This window comes from Gorilla gorilla, chromosome 6 (genome assembly GCF_029281585.2).
Source record: "Gorilla gorilla gorilla isolate KB3781 chromosome 6, NHGRI_mGorGor1-v2.1_pri, whole genome shotgun sequence".
In the NCBI taxonomy this organism is placed as follows: Eukaryota; Metazoa; Chordata; class Mammalia; order Primates; family Hominidae; genus Gorilla; species Gorilla gorilla.
The window spans coordinates 83,487,501-83,499,696 of record NC_073230.2 but is presented as its reverse complement, the minus strand read 5'-3'; the positions used below and the strand labels follow the sequence as shown (position 1 = coordinate 83,499,696).

General features: G+C 55.4%; 1 protein-coding gene across 3 annotated transcripts in view; it reads right to left on the bottom strand.

Annotated features, from left to right (window-relative positions):
• Positions 1-1,058: 1,058 nt before the first annotated feature.
• CLIP2 (CAP-Gly domain containing linker protein 2) overlaps positions 1,059-12,196 on the bottom strand; it is a 119,619-nt gene continuing 108,481 nt past the window's right edge. For all 3 annotated transcript variants that reach the window (XM_055392760.1, XM_055392761.1, XM_063708144.1), the window contains 4 exons: positions 9,633-9,792; positions 6,307-6,492; positions 5,257-5,319; positions 1,059-3,177 (listed from right to left, as the gene is read on the bottom strand). In XM_055392760.1, the coding sequence (XP_055248735.1) occupies positions 3,166-3,177; positions 5,257-5,319; positions 6,307-6,492; positions 9,633-9,792 (421 nt within the window). In that variant the 3' untranslated portion in view covers positions 1,059-3,165. The remainder of the gene's footprint in view (positions 3,178-5,256; positions 5,320-6,306; positions 6,493-9,632; positions 9,793-12,196) is intronic.

The following is a 12,196-nucleotide window of genomic DNA, read 5'->3' as shown; positions in this document are numbered from 1 at the left end:
CGGGCGTATCACTTGAGGTCCAGAGTTTGAGACCAGCCTGGCCAACATAGTGAAACCCGGTCTCTACTAAAGATACAAAAATTAGCTGGGTGTGGTGGCATGTGCCTGTAGTCCCAGCTACTCAGGAGGCTGAGGCACGAGAACTTGGGAGGTGGAAGTTGAATTGAGCTGAGAACGCGCCACTGCACTCCAGCCTGGGCAACAGAGTGAAACCCTTGTCTCTACAAAATAATAATAATAATAATAATTTTAAAGAACACATTTTGAGGAACTGATGTGGTGGCTGACTCCTGTAATCCCAGCACTTTGGGAGGCCGAGGTAGGCAGATCATTTGAGGTCAGTAGTTCAACACCAGCCTGGCCAACATGGTGAAACCCCATCTCTACTAAAAATACAAAAATTAGCCAGGTGTGGTGGCACGCGCCTGTAGTCCCAGCTACTTGGGAGGCTGAGGCACGAGAATTGATTGAACCTGAAAGGCGGAGGTTGAAGTGAGCAGAGATCGTGACACTGCACTCCAGCCTGGGTGACAGAGTGAAACTCCATCTTGGGGAGAAAAAAAAAATTCTCATTCTGTCTTCCAGGGGGGCAACCTCCACTTGAAAGCCTATTTGACCACGAAGTTTGCAACACGTCGTGCTGTTGATCTGATCTCCAGAAAGCCTGCTGCGGGAACCAGAATTTGCCCACTGAAGCTGGAGACCTCCTCGGACTCATCACACGTGTGTGAGCGGATCCATTACTGTTTCCATTGATTTTTTTTGCAGGTCTACTTATCCCTCCAGCAGGTTCAAATGTGAACCCAGGACCAGCCCTCTCTGGCAGCCTTTCTGGGTCTGTCCTCTGCCTGTCCTTGCTAAGGTGCCTCTCCTGGGACAAGGACAGCCCCAGATGTCTTCAGCTCCAGCCCCTCTGAGGCCGTGCCTACCTGGGAAGGAATGAGCTGGCAGAGGGCAGGATCGGGGGCCATCTCCTGGCACCAGGGTGCCCAAGAATTGGGAGAGATCGAAAAGCCCGGGGTCCTCACGGAGAGGAGGAGACAAGCCAACTGCCGGGGTCCTGGACCTGTCACAAGCTTTATTGTCCCGAGCACAGACTCGCCACACTTCAACAATTCCACTGTGGGGAGGGGAGGGGTGAGGGAAGGACCTGGGGAGGGGACATGGCTGAGCCACACCCGGGCGGCCACACGGGGCGGGCTGAGAGGCCCACGGAGGCAGAAGCTCCCAAGGAAACCGCTTCTTGGACACCCGTCACCAGGAGCCCACCTCCGGGGGCTCAGCTCCTCCCGGCGCCCTGCTAGATGGACCTCTGGCTGTTAGTAGACTAATCGGTGCCCCTACGGATGGGGCAGAGCTGCCTGATTTTGCTAGAAAGAGCTGTATTTGACCCTGGGTTAGGCCACTAAAGCATCGCTTCTAGACGGCTGTTAATAGAACTGCATGCGAGAGCTACCGAAAGCCAACAGGGACTGGGAGGGGGGCCGGGGGGACTGACTGTGACTCCCCGATGGGCTGCATTTGGGCAGGAACGTGAGCGCCACCTACCTGTACCAGGTGGCACTCATGAGGGCGATCTGGGCCGTTCCTATGAATTGCACACGTGTCCTGTGCGTTACAGGAAAGCCGGGATGGGGCATCGGGCTTCTCCCTCTGGTCCGCTGATCGGGGAGGCCTCACAGGAAAACACTCCCTGAGCTGCCGGAGGGTTGGGCAGGGACCCCTGTGCTGATGCCGGGGTGCAAAGCTGTAAGCAACCTGTCGGTCCCCCAGTGGCGAGGTGGAGGCTGCAGGGCCAAGGCTGGCTTCTTCCACCACGCACAGGCCTGGGATAACTTAGCAGGCTTGAGGGGAAGATGGCGGGGCGAGGGGTGGGGGGAGCGCAGTTAGATTTCTCTTACCCCCAGCCCCCGTTAGGAGATGGGGCTGGAGACGCTCTGTGCAGGTGCCTGGCAAGACCAGGAAGGGATGCTCCATGTGGCAAACACACCCCTGAATGCCTGGCTGCGTGTACTTGGGTGTGTATACGCACCTCTAGGCTGTAGGAACGTTTGCAGTATCTGTAGGCACGGTCCTGCCAGGCCTGGGTCTCAGTCCCAGAAACCAAGTATGTGTCTCTGTGTGGCCTGAGCGTGGTTCACAGCAAACGCCACCACCCACACGGTCATGCGTGCACATGTGGTCCCTCTGAGTGTGTGTGTGTGTGTGTGTGTGTGTGAACGTGGTGTGTACATAAGGACCCGCTTAGCTGCATCTCCAGGTGGGTGCAGATATTTTGGAACATCTGGTCAACCCCAGGCGACACCGTATTACTGACCTTTGTCAAACCTGCCTAGAGCCTCCACTCTGAGCTGCCTCTGCCCTGGGCTCCAAGCCAGGGTTTGCCCAAGGTCACGGTGGGAGGTGAGGAGAGGGGCTTCCAAACCTTCATAATACTGTGTCTTTGGCCTTGGTGACATCTTCGGCCAGCAGCTTAGAGGTGTGTGTGTGTTGGTGTTGGTGGGCAGTGGGAGAAGGATCCCGTTGCCCTGCCCTCCGCCCCCGCCAACACCTTGAACCTGGGGGCCTCGCTGGGCAGGCAGGCTGGCTGAGGGGAGCTTGTACTACTGTTTGAAGAAGGTTCAGAAGGTGGGGACAAGAAGCCCTGGCAACTGCCTTGGCCTGGAAGTGGCTTCGGAAAAGGGGCCCCCACTTGGCTCTTAAAGACTGGATGCTCCCCCTTGGTGTCTGCATGGATAAACTTACCCCCCCCCCCCAGCCCCCGCCGGCCCCTCTGGGGAGACCCGAGGGAGAATGGGCGGAAAAAGAGGACAGGGCCGCTAAGATGGTCCTCAGGGCAGCTCCTTCTGGACAGAGGGGCCTGGCTGGATCCCCTCTGCCTCCACCGACAAACTCCAGAAGCTGCCGGGCGTCCAGGCTGAAGGTCCCCGGGTCAGGCCGGGGCTGTACCGTTCACACTCTCTGTAGAAGACTGGGCTTGAGGAAGCGTCCTGGTCTGGCGAGGGATCGGGGTGGGGGATTGTCCGCGGCGGTGAGTACGTTATTGTTACAAACACTGTTTTGTCTCCAAAGTGACAGTCCCGGCTCCTGCCTGGAGGAGGTGCTGCCGGGCAGCCGCGCGGGGCTCTGGTGTGGACTGGGCCGCTCCACAGTATCCCCTCAGGATCAGTGCTTGTCCTAGAGAGAGTAAAGGGCATCATCAGCAAGGGTCTCAGAGAACCTGGAGGGCAGGTGGCCAGAGGGGAGTCAGGGAGGAAAGGAGTTGGGGCCGGGTGGGGGAGGAGCATAGAGGGAACTGCATGTGCCAAGGCCCTGAGGCAGGAAGTGTCTCCCTGCTGTGTGTTTGTGGCTGTGTGAGACAGCAGGTGGGGTGGGAGGTGCTGATGGGAAGCGGAGCCGAGGGGAAGAAGCAGGTTTTTTGTTTGTGTGTTTGTTTGTTTTAAGACGGAGTCTTGCTCTGTCGCCAGGCTGGAGTGCAGTGGTCTGATCTCAGCTCACTGCAACCTTCGACTCCCTGGTTCAAGCGATTCTCCTACTTCAGCCTCCTGAGTAGCTGGGATAACAGGCACGCGCCACCACACCCAGCTAATTTTTGTATTTTTAGTAGAGATGGGGTTTCACCATGTTGACCAGGATGGTCTTGATCTCCTGACCTCACGATCCACCCACCTTGGCCTCCCAAAGTTCTGGGATTACAGGCATGAGCCACTGCGCCCAGCCAGAAGCAGGTTTTACAAAGAGCCCTCAGTGCCTGTACGGGGCTGGATCTCTCTCTTTTTTTTTTTTTTTTTTTTTTTTTTTGAGACAGTCTCACTCTGTTGCTCAGGCTAGAGTGCAGTGGCACCATCTTGGCTCACTGCAACCTCTGCCTCCCGGGTTCAAGCGATTCTCCTGCCTCAGCCTCCCGAGTAGCTGGGACTACAGGCATGTGCCACCACACCCAGATGATTTTTTTTTTTTTTTTGTATTTTTAGTAGAGATGGGGTTTCGCTATGTTGGCCAGGCTGGTCTCAAACTCCTGACCTCAAGTGATCCACCTGCCTTGGCCTCCTAAAGTGCTGGGATTATAGGTGTGAGCCACTGCACCTGGACAATTTTCACATCTGTGAACTGGGATGACCCCATGTGCCTCGCAGGGTGGCCAGGAGAACAAGGCCAGGAGGACAAAATCACACTAACTCCTCTGAGGCTGGCTCTGCCCACATAACCCTGCCTGTGTCTGGAGCTTGGCAGATTCTGTGGCTGTGCTGCCCCTGTTTCTAGCGAGCATCTGTGCTCCAGGGATTCTGCAGTCAGAACTAGGTTCTCTCTCTTTCTGTGTTCTTCTTAGAGACAGGGTCTCACTTTATCACCAAGGCTGGAGTGCAGTGGCACAATCCTAGCTCACTGCAGCCTCAAACTCCTGGGCTTGAGTGATCCTCCTGCCTTAGCCTCCTGAGTAGCTGAGGCTACAGGCGTGCGCCACCACACCTAGCTAATTTTTAAAATTTTTATTACTATTTTTTGAGACAGTTTTGTGCTTGTTGCCCAGGCTGGAGTGCAATGGTGTGATCTTGGCTCACTGCAACCTCCACCTGCCAGGTTCAAGCGATTCTCCTGCCTCAGCTTCCCGTGTAGCTGGGATTACAGGTGTGCGCCACCCTACCCAGCTAATTTTGTATTTTTTTTTTTTTTTGGTTTTGTTTTTTTTTGAGATGGAGTCTCGCTCTGTCGCCCAGGCTGGAGTCCAGTGGCGCGATCTCGGCTCATTGCAAGCTCCGCCTTCCGGGTTCACGCCATTATCCTGCCTTAGCCTCCCGAGTAGCTGGAACTACAGGTGCCTGCCACCACGCCCAGCTAATTTTTTTTTGTATTTTTAGTAGAGATGGGGTTTCACCGTGGTAGCCAGGATGGTCTTGATCTCCTGACCTCGTGATCCGCCCGCCAGATGGAGTTTCACCATATTGGCCAGGCTGGTCTCAAACTCCTGGGCTCAAATGATCCTCCTGCCTTGGCCTCCCAAAGTGCTGGGGTTACAGGCGTGGGCCACTGCGCCCAACCTATAACTTTTTTAAGAAGGGAAGAAAACACAAATCAAAAAGAGCAGGGTGAATCCGGAATCAAGTTTGCCTGCAACAGCACCCTCCCTGAGGGACCCTACTGTAAAGCTTCTTGCAGAATGTATCTTTGTGTGTATTCTTAGTGACGTTTCAAGGATTTTCTCCAGAGAGGTCTGTCTGCACGGGAGGGACCTGGGAGGCCCGAGGCGCCCCTCACCTCTTGTTTCTGAGGTTTGTCCTGCTGGTGGATGCCGTTTGCAGAACCGGAATTGCCGACGGTCTGGAAGAGTCAGGGGAGACACTGAGCCAGGTGCACCAGGCAGCAGTTCCCGATTTTCCCACTAGATGGCGAGGTCTTCCCATGGGACCGTCTCAGGCTCCAAATTCCAACCCCTTCAGCCTGGGGCTCCCAGCACCCCCAAAGACCAAGCCTCTAGGGGCAAGGCTGCATCTTCCTTCTTAGTCTAAGCTCCTCAGGGCAAAGCCATGTGCCCCTTGAACTGGGGGTTCCAGAGGGCAGGGCTCCCTCCCCTTTCAGCTGGGTTCCCAGAACAGAGCTGCCTCCTGCTTCAGATCAGGGTTCCTGGGCCAGGGCTGCCTCCCATTTCTGATGGAGGTTCCTGGGACAGCGCCACCTGCCCCTTCAGACCAGGGTTCCCGGGACAGAGATGCCTTCCCTTTCAGACCAGGGTTCCCGGGACAGAGCTGCCTCCCCCTTCAGACCAGGGTTTCCGGGACAGAGCTGCCTCCCTCTTCAGATCAAGGTTCCCGGGACAGAGATGCCTTCCCTTTCAGACTAGGGTTCCCAGGACAGAGCTGCCTCTCCCTTCAGATCAAGGTTCCTAGGACAGAAATGCCTCCCCCTTCAGACTAGGGTTCCCGGGACAGAGCTACCTCCCCCTTCAGACCGGGGGCTCCTGGGACAGAGCTGCCTCCCCCTTCACATCAGGGTTCCTGGGACAGAGCTGCCTCCCCCTTCAGACCAGGGGTTCCCGGGACAGAGCTACCTCCCCATTCAGACCTGGGTTCCTGAGACAGGGCTGCCTCCCCCTTCAGACTGGGGTTCCCAGGACAGAGCTGCCTCCTTCTTCAAGCCAGGGTTTCTGGGACAGGGCTACCTCCCCCTTTAGACCAGGTTCCTGGGACGAGCTCCCTACCTCCTTGGACTGGGGTTTTAAAGACAAGGCTGCCTCCCGCATCAGACGGGGGCTCCGAGGACACTGCCCCGTGGCTTGCCTCCTGGTGGGCCCTGCCGGCCGCGGCTCACCTGGGCCTTGTCAGGGCAGCTCCTCATGGCCTCCATCAGCTTCTCCACCTGCTGAGCCTGGTCCAGCGCATCCCGCAGGGCGTCCTCCGTGCTCATCAGCTGGTGCTGCAGCCGCAGGAGCTCGGGCGCCGAGGACGGGTCGATGAGGGAGTAGCGCCTCTGATCCGACAGGGATTTCTCTTTGTCCTGGAAGTGGCAGGAGAGTGGAAGAGTACACGAGTGTGCGTGTGTGTGTTGGTGAGCGTCTCACCTCTAGGCAGGAAAGTCTTCCAGCCTCACTTTGTCTCTGGGTTCCAAGCCTGGGCATCACCCAGAGGTCCCTCAGGCCTCTGTGAGGTGCTCCGTGGTCTCCAGGTGGGGAACCCAGGACCCCATCCCTCTTGACTTTTTTTTTTTTTTTTTTGAGACAGAGTCTCGCTCTATCGCCTAGGCTGGAGTGCAGTGGCGCGATCTTGGGTCTCTGCAAGCTCCGCCTCCCGGGTTCATGCCATTCTCCTGCCTCAGCCTCCTGAGTAGCTGGGAGGGGCCCACCACCACGCCCGGCTAATTTTTTCCTATTTTTAGTAGAGACGTGGTTTCACCGTGTTAGCCAGGATGGTCTCAATCTCCTGACCTCGTGATCCACCCGCCTCGGCCTCCCAAAGTGCTGGGATTACAGGCATGAGCCACTGCGCCCAGCCTTGCCTTTAAAAAAAATAAAAAAAAGAGACAGAGACCGAGCCTGGTGGCTCATGCCTGTAATCCCAGCACTTTGGGAGGCCGAGGCAGGCAGATCACCTGAGGTCAGGAGTTCGAGACCAGCCTGGTCAACATGGTAAAACCCCATTTCTACTAAAAGTACAAAAATTAGCAGGGTGTGGTGGCTCACGTCTGTAGTCCCAGCTACTCTGGAGGCCTAGGCAGGAGAATCGCTTGAACCCGGGAGGTGGAGGTTGCAGTGAGCCAAGATCATGCCACTGCACTCCAGCCTGGGCGACAGAGTGAGACTTGGTCCCCACCCCCGCCCCCCTCCCAAAAAAAAGACTGAGTCTCACTCTCTTGTGCAGGCTGGAGTGCAGTGGTGCAATCACAGCTCATTACAGCCTCCAATTCCTGGGCTCAAGTGATCCTCCCACCTCAGCCTCCCGAGTAGCTGATACTACAGGGCATGCAACCACACTTGGCTAATTTTTAACTTTTTTTGTAGAGATGTGGTCTTGTTATGAGGTCCAGGCTGGTCTTGAACTCCTGACCTCAAGCCATCCTCCCAACTTGGCCTCCCAAAGTGGTGGGATTATAGGCATGAGCCACCGCACCCAGCACCCTTCTTCTTACACTGCCCCCGCCCAACTGTCTTATGAGGTTCCTCCTCTCCATAGTCACCCCCACCATGGCACCCAGAGCTGTACCTGCCCCAAGGCCCGCCAGCCTCCTCGCTCCTGCACAAACTCCATCCTTCAGCACTGCCCAGTCCTGCCTGCTCTGACCCTCCAAACCACCTCCCAACAGAACCTCCATCCTGAAATCAAGAGGCTTCTACCCACCCACCAAGGCTTCCCAAGTTCTCCCGTGGACACGGTACAGGGAGGTGATGAGACAAGAGGCTACCCTGGGGGCAGAGGCCGCCAGTTCCCAAGTAAACTTGACCAATCTGTGCCCCGTGGGCACCAGTCTGAGCTCAGCACTGCCCACTCCTACAAGGCTCTAGGGAAGCCCCTGGGGGTATTCAAGACTCCCCAGTCCGTGCCAACCCCAGGGGCTTATCTTCTGTTGAGCCACAGGGACCACAGAGGGTGCAGCCACCAAACCCCTGCTAGCCAGATAGGCCAGGACTTGAAGGCCGCCAGGACTCAGTGACCCCCACAGCCACAGTCTGGGTGTGTGGCCAGAGTGATGCTCTTTATCCCAGAACCCTGAGGGCCAAGGGCCTACTCCCGGATATGGGGGGTGGGGGGCGCTGAGGCCCTCCCTCCAGCCTGTGAACCACCCCCTTGCCCAGGACTGGGCCCTGCTCTCCTTCCATCACCTCTACAGTGGCTGAGCCCAATGTCTGGGCAGGAGGGTGGTGGGGGGCTTCAGGACAGCTTTCCCAGGCAAGGGCCTGTCCTCCTGGACCCCACGCCCTCCATATCGTGACGTTGACCAGGCTCAGGCTTGTCCTGAGTGCTCATCACAGGAGGATGGGATGGGGATGGGGTGGTTTCTTCATTCTTTTTTTTTTTGAGACAGAGTCTCACTCTGTCGCCCAGGCTGCACTGCAGTGGCGCAATCTCAGCTCACTCCAACCTCCACCTCCCGCATTCAAGTGATTCTCCTGCCTCAACCTCCCAAGTAGCTGGGATTACAGGCGCACTCCTCCATGCCCGGCTAATTTTTGTATTTTTAGCAGAGATGGGGTTTCGCCATGTTGGCCAGGCTGCTCTCGTACTCTTGACCTCAAGTGATCCACCTGCCTCAGCCTCCCAAAGTGCTGGGATTACAGGTGTGAGCCATTGTGCCTGGCCAAGGGATGGGGATGGTCCTGTGCTATGTTACCAGCATCACCTGCCTACCCCAACCCGTCTCTGCAGACTCAGTGAAGTCAGGTTCCTATTCATAATAGAAAAGAAATCTCGACCGGGCGCAGTGGCTGACGCCTGTAATCCCACCACTTTGGGAGGCCGAGGCGGGAGGATCACAAGGTCAGGAGTTCGAGACCATCCTGCCTAACACGGTGAAACCCTGTCTCTACTAAAAATACAAAAAAATTAGCCGGGCGTGGTGGTGGGCGCCTGTAGTCCCAGCTACTTGGGAGGTTGAGGCAGGAGAATGGTGTGAACCGGGGAGGCAGAGCTTACAGTGAGCTGAGATCGCGCCACTGCACTCCAGCCTGGGCAACAGAGTGAGACTCCGTCTCAAAAAAAAAAAAAAAAAAAAAAAAAATCTCAGCCACCCAGAATCCCAGGCTTGCTGTAGACTTTCAAGTTCTTGTCTCCTTCCTGAGACTGATGTGTGAAGCCCCACTGCAGGACCCTGAGCAAGGAACTGGCTTGTGGTTGATTACTCCTCTGAACAGGGAGCTCTTTACCTGTATTGGCTCATCCTGCCTCTGGACAGGTCAGATAGGAAGTTTTCCTTTGCACCGTATCACACAGACTGCCACATAGGCAGCCATGATGTCTGCAAAAGCGGCTAGCCAGGGTCCCTCCACCTGCCTGTGGTCTGAGAAGATTTCAAATCCTCACCATGACTCAGCTGTCCCTGGGGTCATTCCAGGAGGTCTCCAGTCTCCATGGCCTGACAGCAAGGCTAGCCCAGCCCCACCCGGACTAGTGCCCCTGCCCCTAGGCCACCCCTACCCCACATACCAGCCCGGTCAGCTTTTCACGCAGGCCCCGGATGTCATCCTTGAGTTTCTGCTCCTTGATCCGCCACTCAGCCTTGTGTACCTCGCGGCTCAGGTCCCTCTCCGGCCCTGGGGAGTGACGATTGGCCTCCAGCAGCAACACCCGCAGTTCGTTCAGGCTCCTGGGGGTGAGGCAGGCACAGAACCACTGCACTCAGCCCCGGCTCCTCCAGCTCCCACACTCTAGCAATTTGCCAAGTGTCCAGGGGCTGACCAACTGGTGGGGGACATGGGCTACTAGATGGCATCTGTGCCACGAGGGGCCACAGTAGACACAATTCAACCAAAGCCCAAGAGGGGCCAGGATTTGGGGCTGGGATGGTCCTGAGGACTTGACCTTTCCTAGCGTACTTTTTAAAGTTGTTGTGGGGGGAGTGCAAAGCACAGTGGCTCACGCCTGTAATCCCAGCACTTCAGGAGGCCGAGGTGGGCGGATCATTTGAGGTCAGGAGTTTGAGACCAGCCTGGCCAACATGGTGAAACCCCATCTCTACTAAAAATACAAAAATTAGCCAGTCGTGGTGGTAAGTGCCTGTAATCCCAGCTACTCGGGCAGCTGAGGCAGGAGAATCACTTGGACCTGGAAGGTGGAGGTTGCAGTGAGCCAAGATCGTGCCATTGCACTCCAGCCTGGGCAACAGAGCAAGGCTATCTCAAAGAAAATAATAATAAATAAAAATTTTTAAAGAAAAGACAATATATTTGTTTAATTAAAACACACACACACACACACACACACACACACACACACACAAAACCCCAAAACATTTACCCAAGAAATCTCGTGAGGCAAGACATTTTATCTATTTTTAAAAAACAGAGACAGGGTCTTGCTATGTTGCCCAGGGTCATCTTGAACTCCTGGCCTCAAGTGATCCTCCCGCCTTGGCTTCCCAAAATGCTGGGATTACAAGTTTGAGCCACCGCCCCTGGCCAGCAAGACATTTTAAATACCTGATGTCAAATGGGTTTTATCTCCCATGTCACCTCTTAATCAACTGACAGGATCTACCTGGAGTACTATGATGAGAATGGTTCTGAGGCCACATTTGGGGTCTGCAGGAAACAGTGCAGTGATCGATTGGTAATGCCTACCATGGGCATAGGCAGGAGCACATGCACCCCTGTGCCCTAGCGTTTTCCCTTGCCTGCAACTACTACAGAGGGGAAAACTCCCTTACTAGGTGGCCACGGGTAGAGAACAGTGGAAATCTGCAGGCACAGCTCCCTTCCCTTTCCTCCTCCTTCCTGCTATGATGTATGATGTGATGGCTGGACTTTCAGCAGCCACCTTGCAACCATGAGGCAGGGAGCACTGCAAAGGTGTTCGCACTGAGATCTTAAGCTCCTGAACCAACTGCCAGTCACAGCTACCTCCAGATTTCTTGTTATGTAAGAAAAGGAAATCTCTGCTACTTTAATCTGCTGTTTGATGGATGTGACATCACTGTCACCAAAGCATTCCTAGCTGATCTCCCACCTCTATCCTAAGCACTGCAGGAGTGTGGAGGAGCCCACGGTGGCCTGTATCAATCAAGAAAGGCTTCAAGGAAGAGGTGACAATGTGCTAAGCCCTGAAGAATGAACTGGACTTAGCAAACTGGCCAAAAAGAAGGTATCTCTGGCCAGGCATGGTGGCTTATGCCTGTAATCCCAGCACTTTGGGAGGCTGAGGAGGACAGATCACCTGAGGTCAGGAGTTTGAGACCAGCCTGGCCAACATAGCAAAACCCCATCTCTACTCAAAATACAAAAATTAGCTGGGTGTGGTAGCACATGCCTGTAATCCCAGCACTTTGGGAGGCCAAGGCGGGCAGATTACTTGAGGTCATGAGTCAAGACCAGCCTGTCAACATGGCGAAACCCCGTCTCTACTAAAAATACAAAATTAGCCGGGCGTGGTAGCGCATGCCTGTAATCCCAGCTACTTGGGAGACTGGGGCAGGAGAATTGCTTGAACCCAGGAGGCAGAGGTTGCGGTGAGCCAAGATTGTGCCACTGTACTCCAGCTTGGGTCACAGAGCAAAACTCTGTCTCAGAAAAAAAAAAAAGAAGAAGAAAAAGAAGGTATCCTAGAAGGGAGGAATCTCATAACTGATGAGAACTGAAGGATGGAAGGAGGCTGTTGACAGCTGTTGACAGCAGGGAGACGGGGATGAGGCCAGGCTCTGGGAAAGAGGAAATGTGGCTTCAGATGACAGGGAAGATTCAGAGACAATGGATAAAGACCCAAAACTCCAGGAAGTTCTATCGAGATTCAGCGGAGGGGCATCCTGTGGCTGAGACAGGGCGGAAAGCTTCCTCGGAGAAGGTGAGACCAGGCAGGGCACCAAGAATAACTTTTCCACTTAGGATGGGAGACAGGGGAGGGAGGACAGCCCTGGAACCCTGGCCAGGGGCCTGGCTGGTTTGTTCCCACTGGAAAAGGCACAGGCTGCATCTGCAGAGGGCAGTGTTGTTCTGGAAAATTCCTAGATTGCCTCATCGCATCTGTTTCCCTCCTGGGCAGGGCTACAGTTTCTAGAA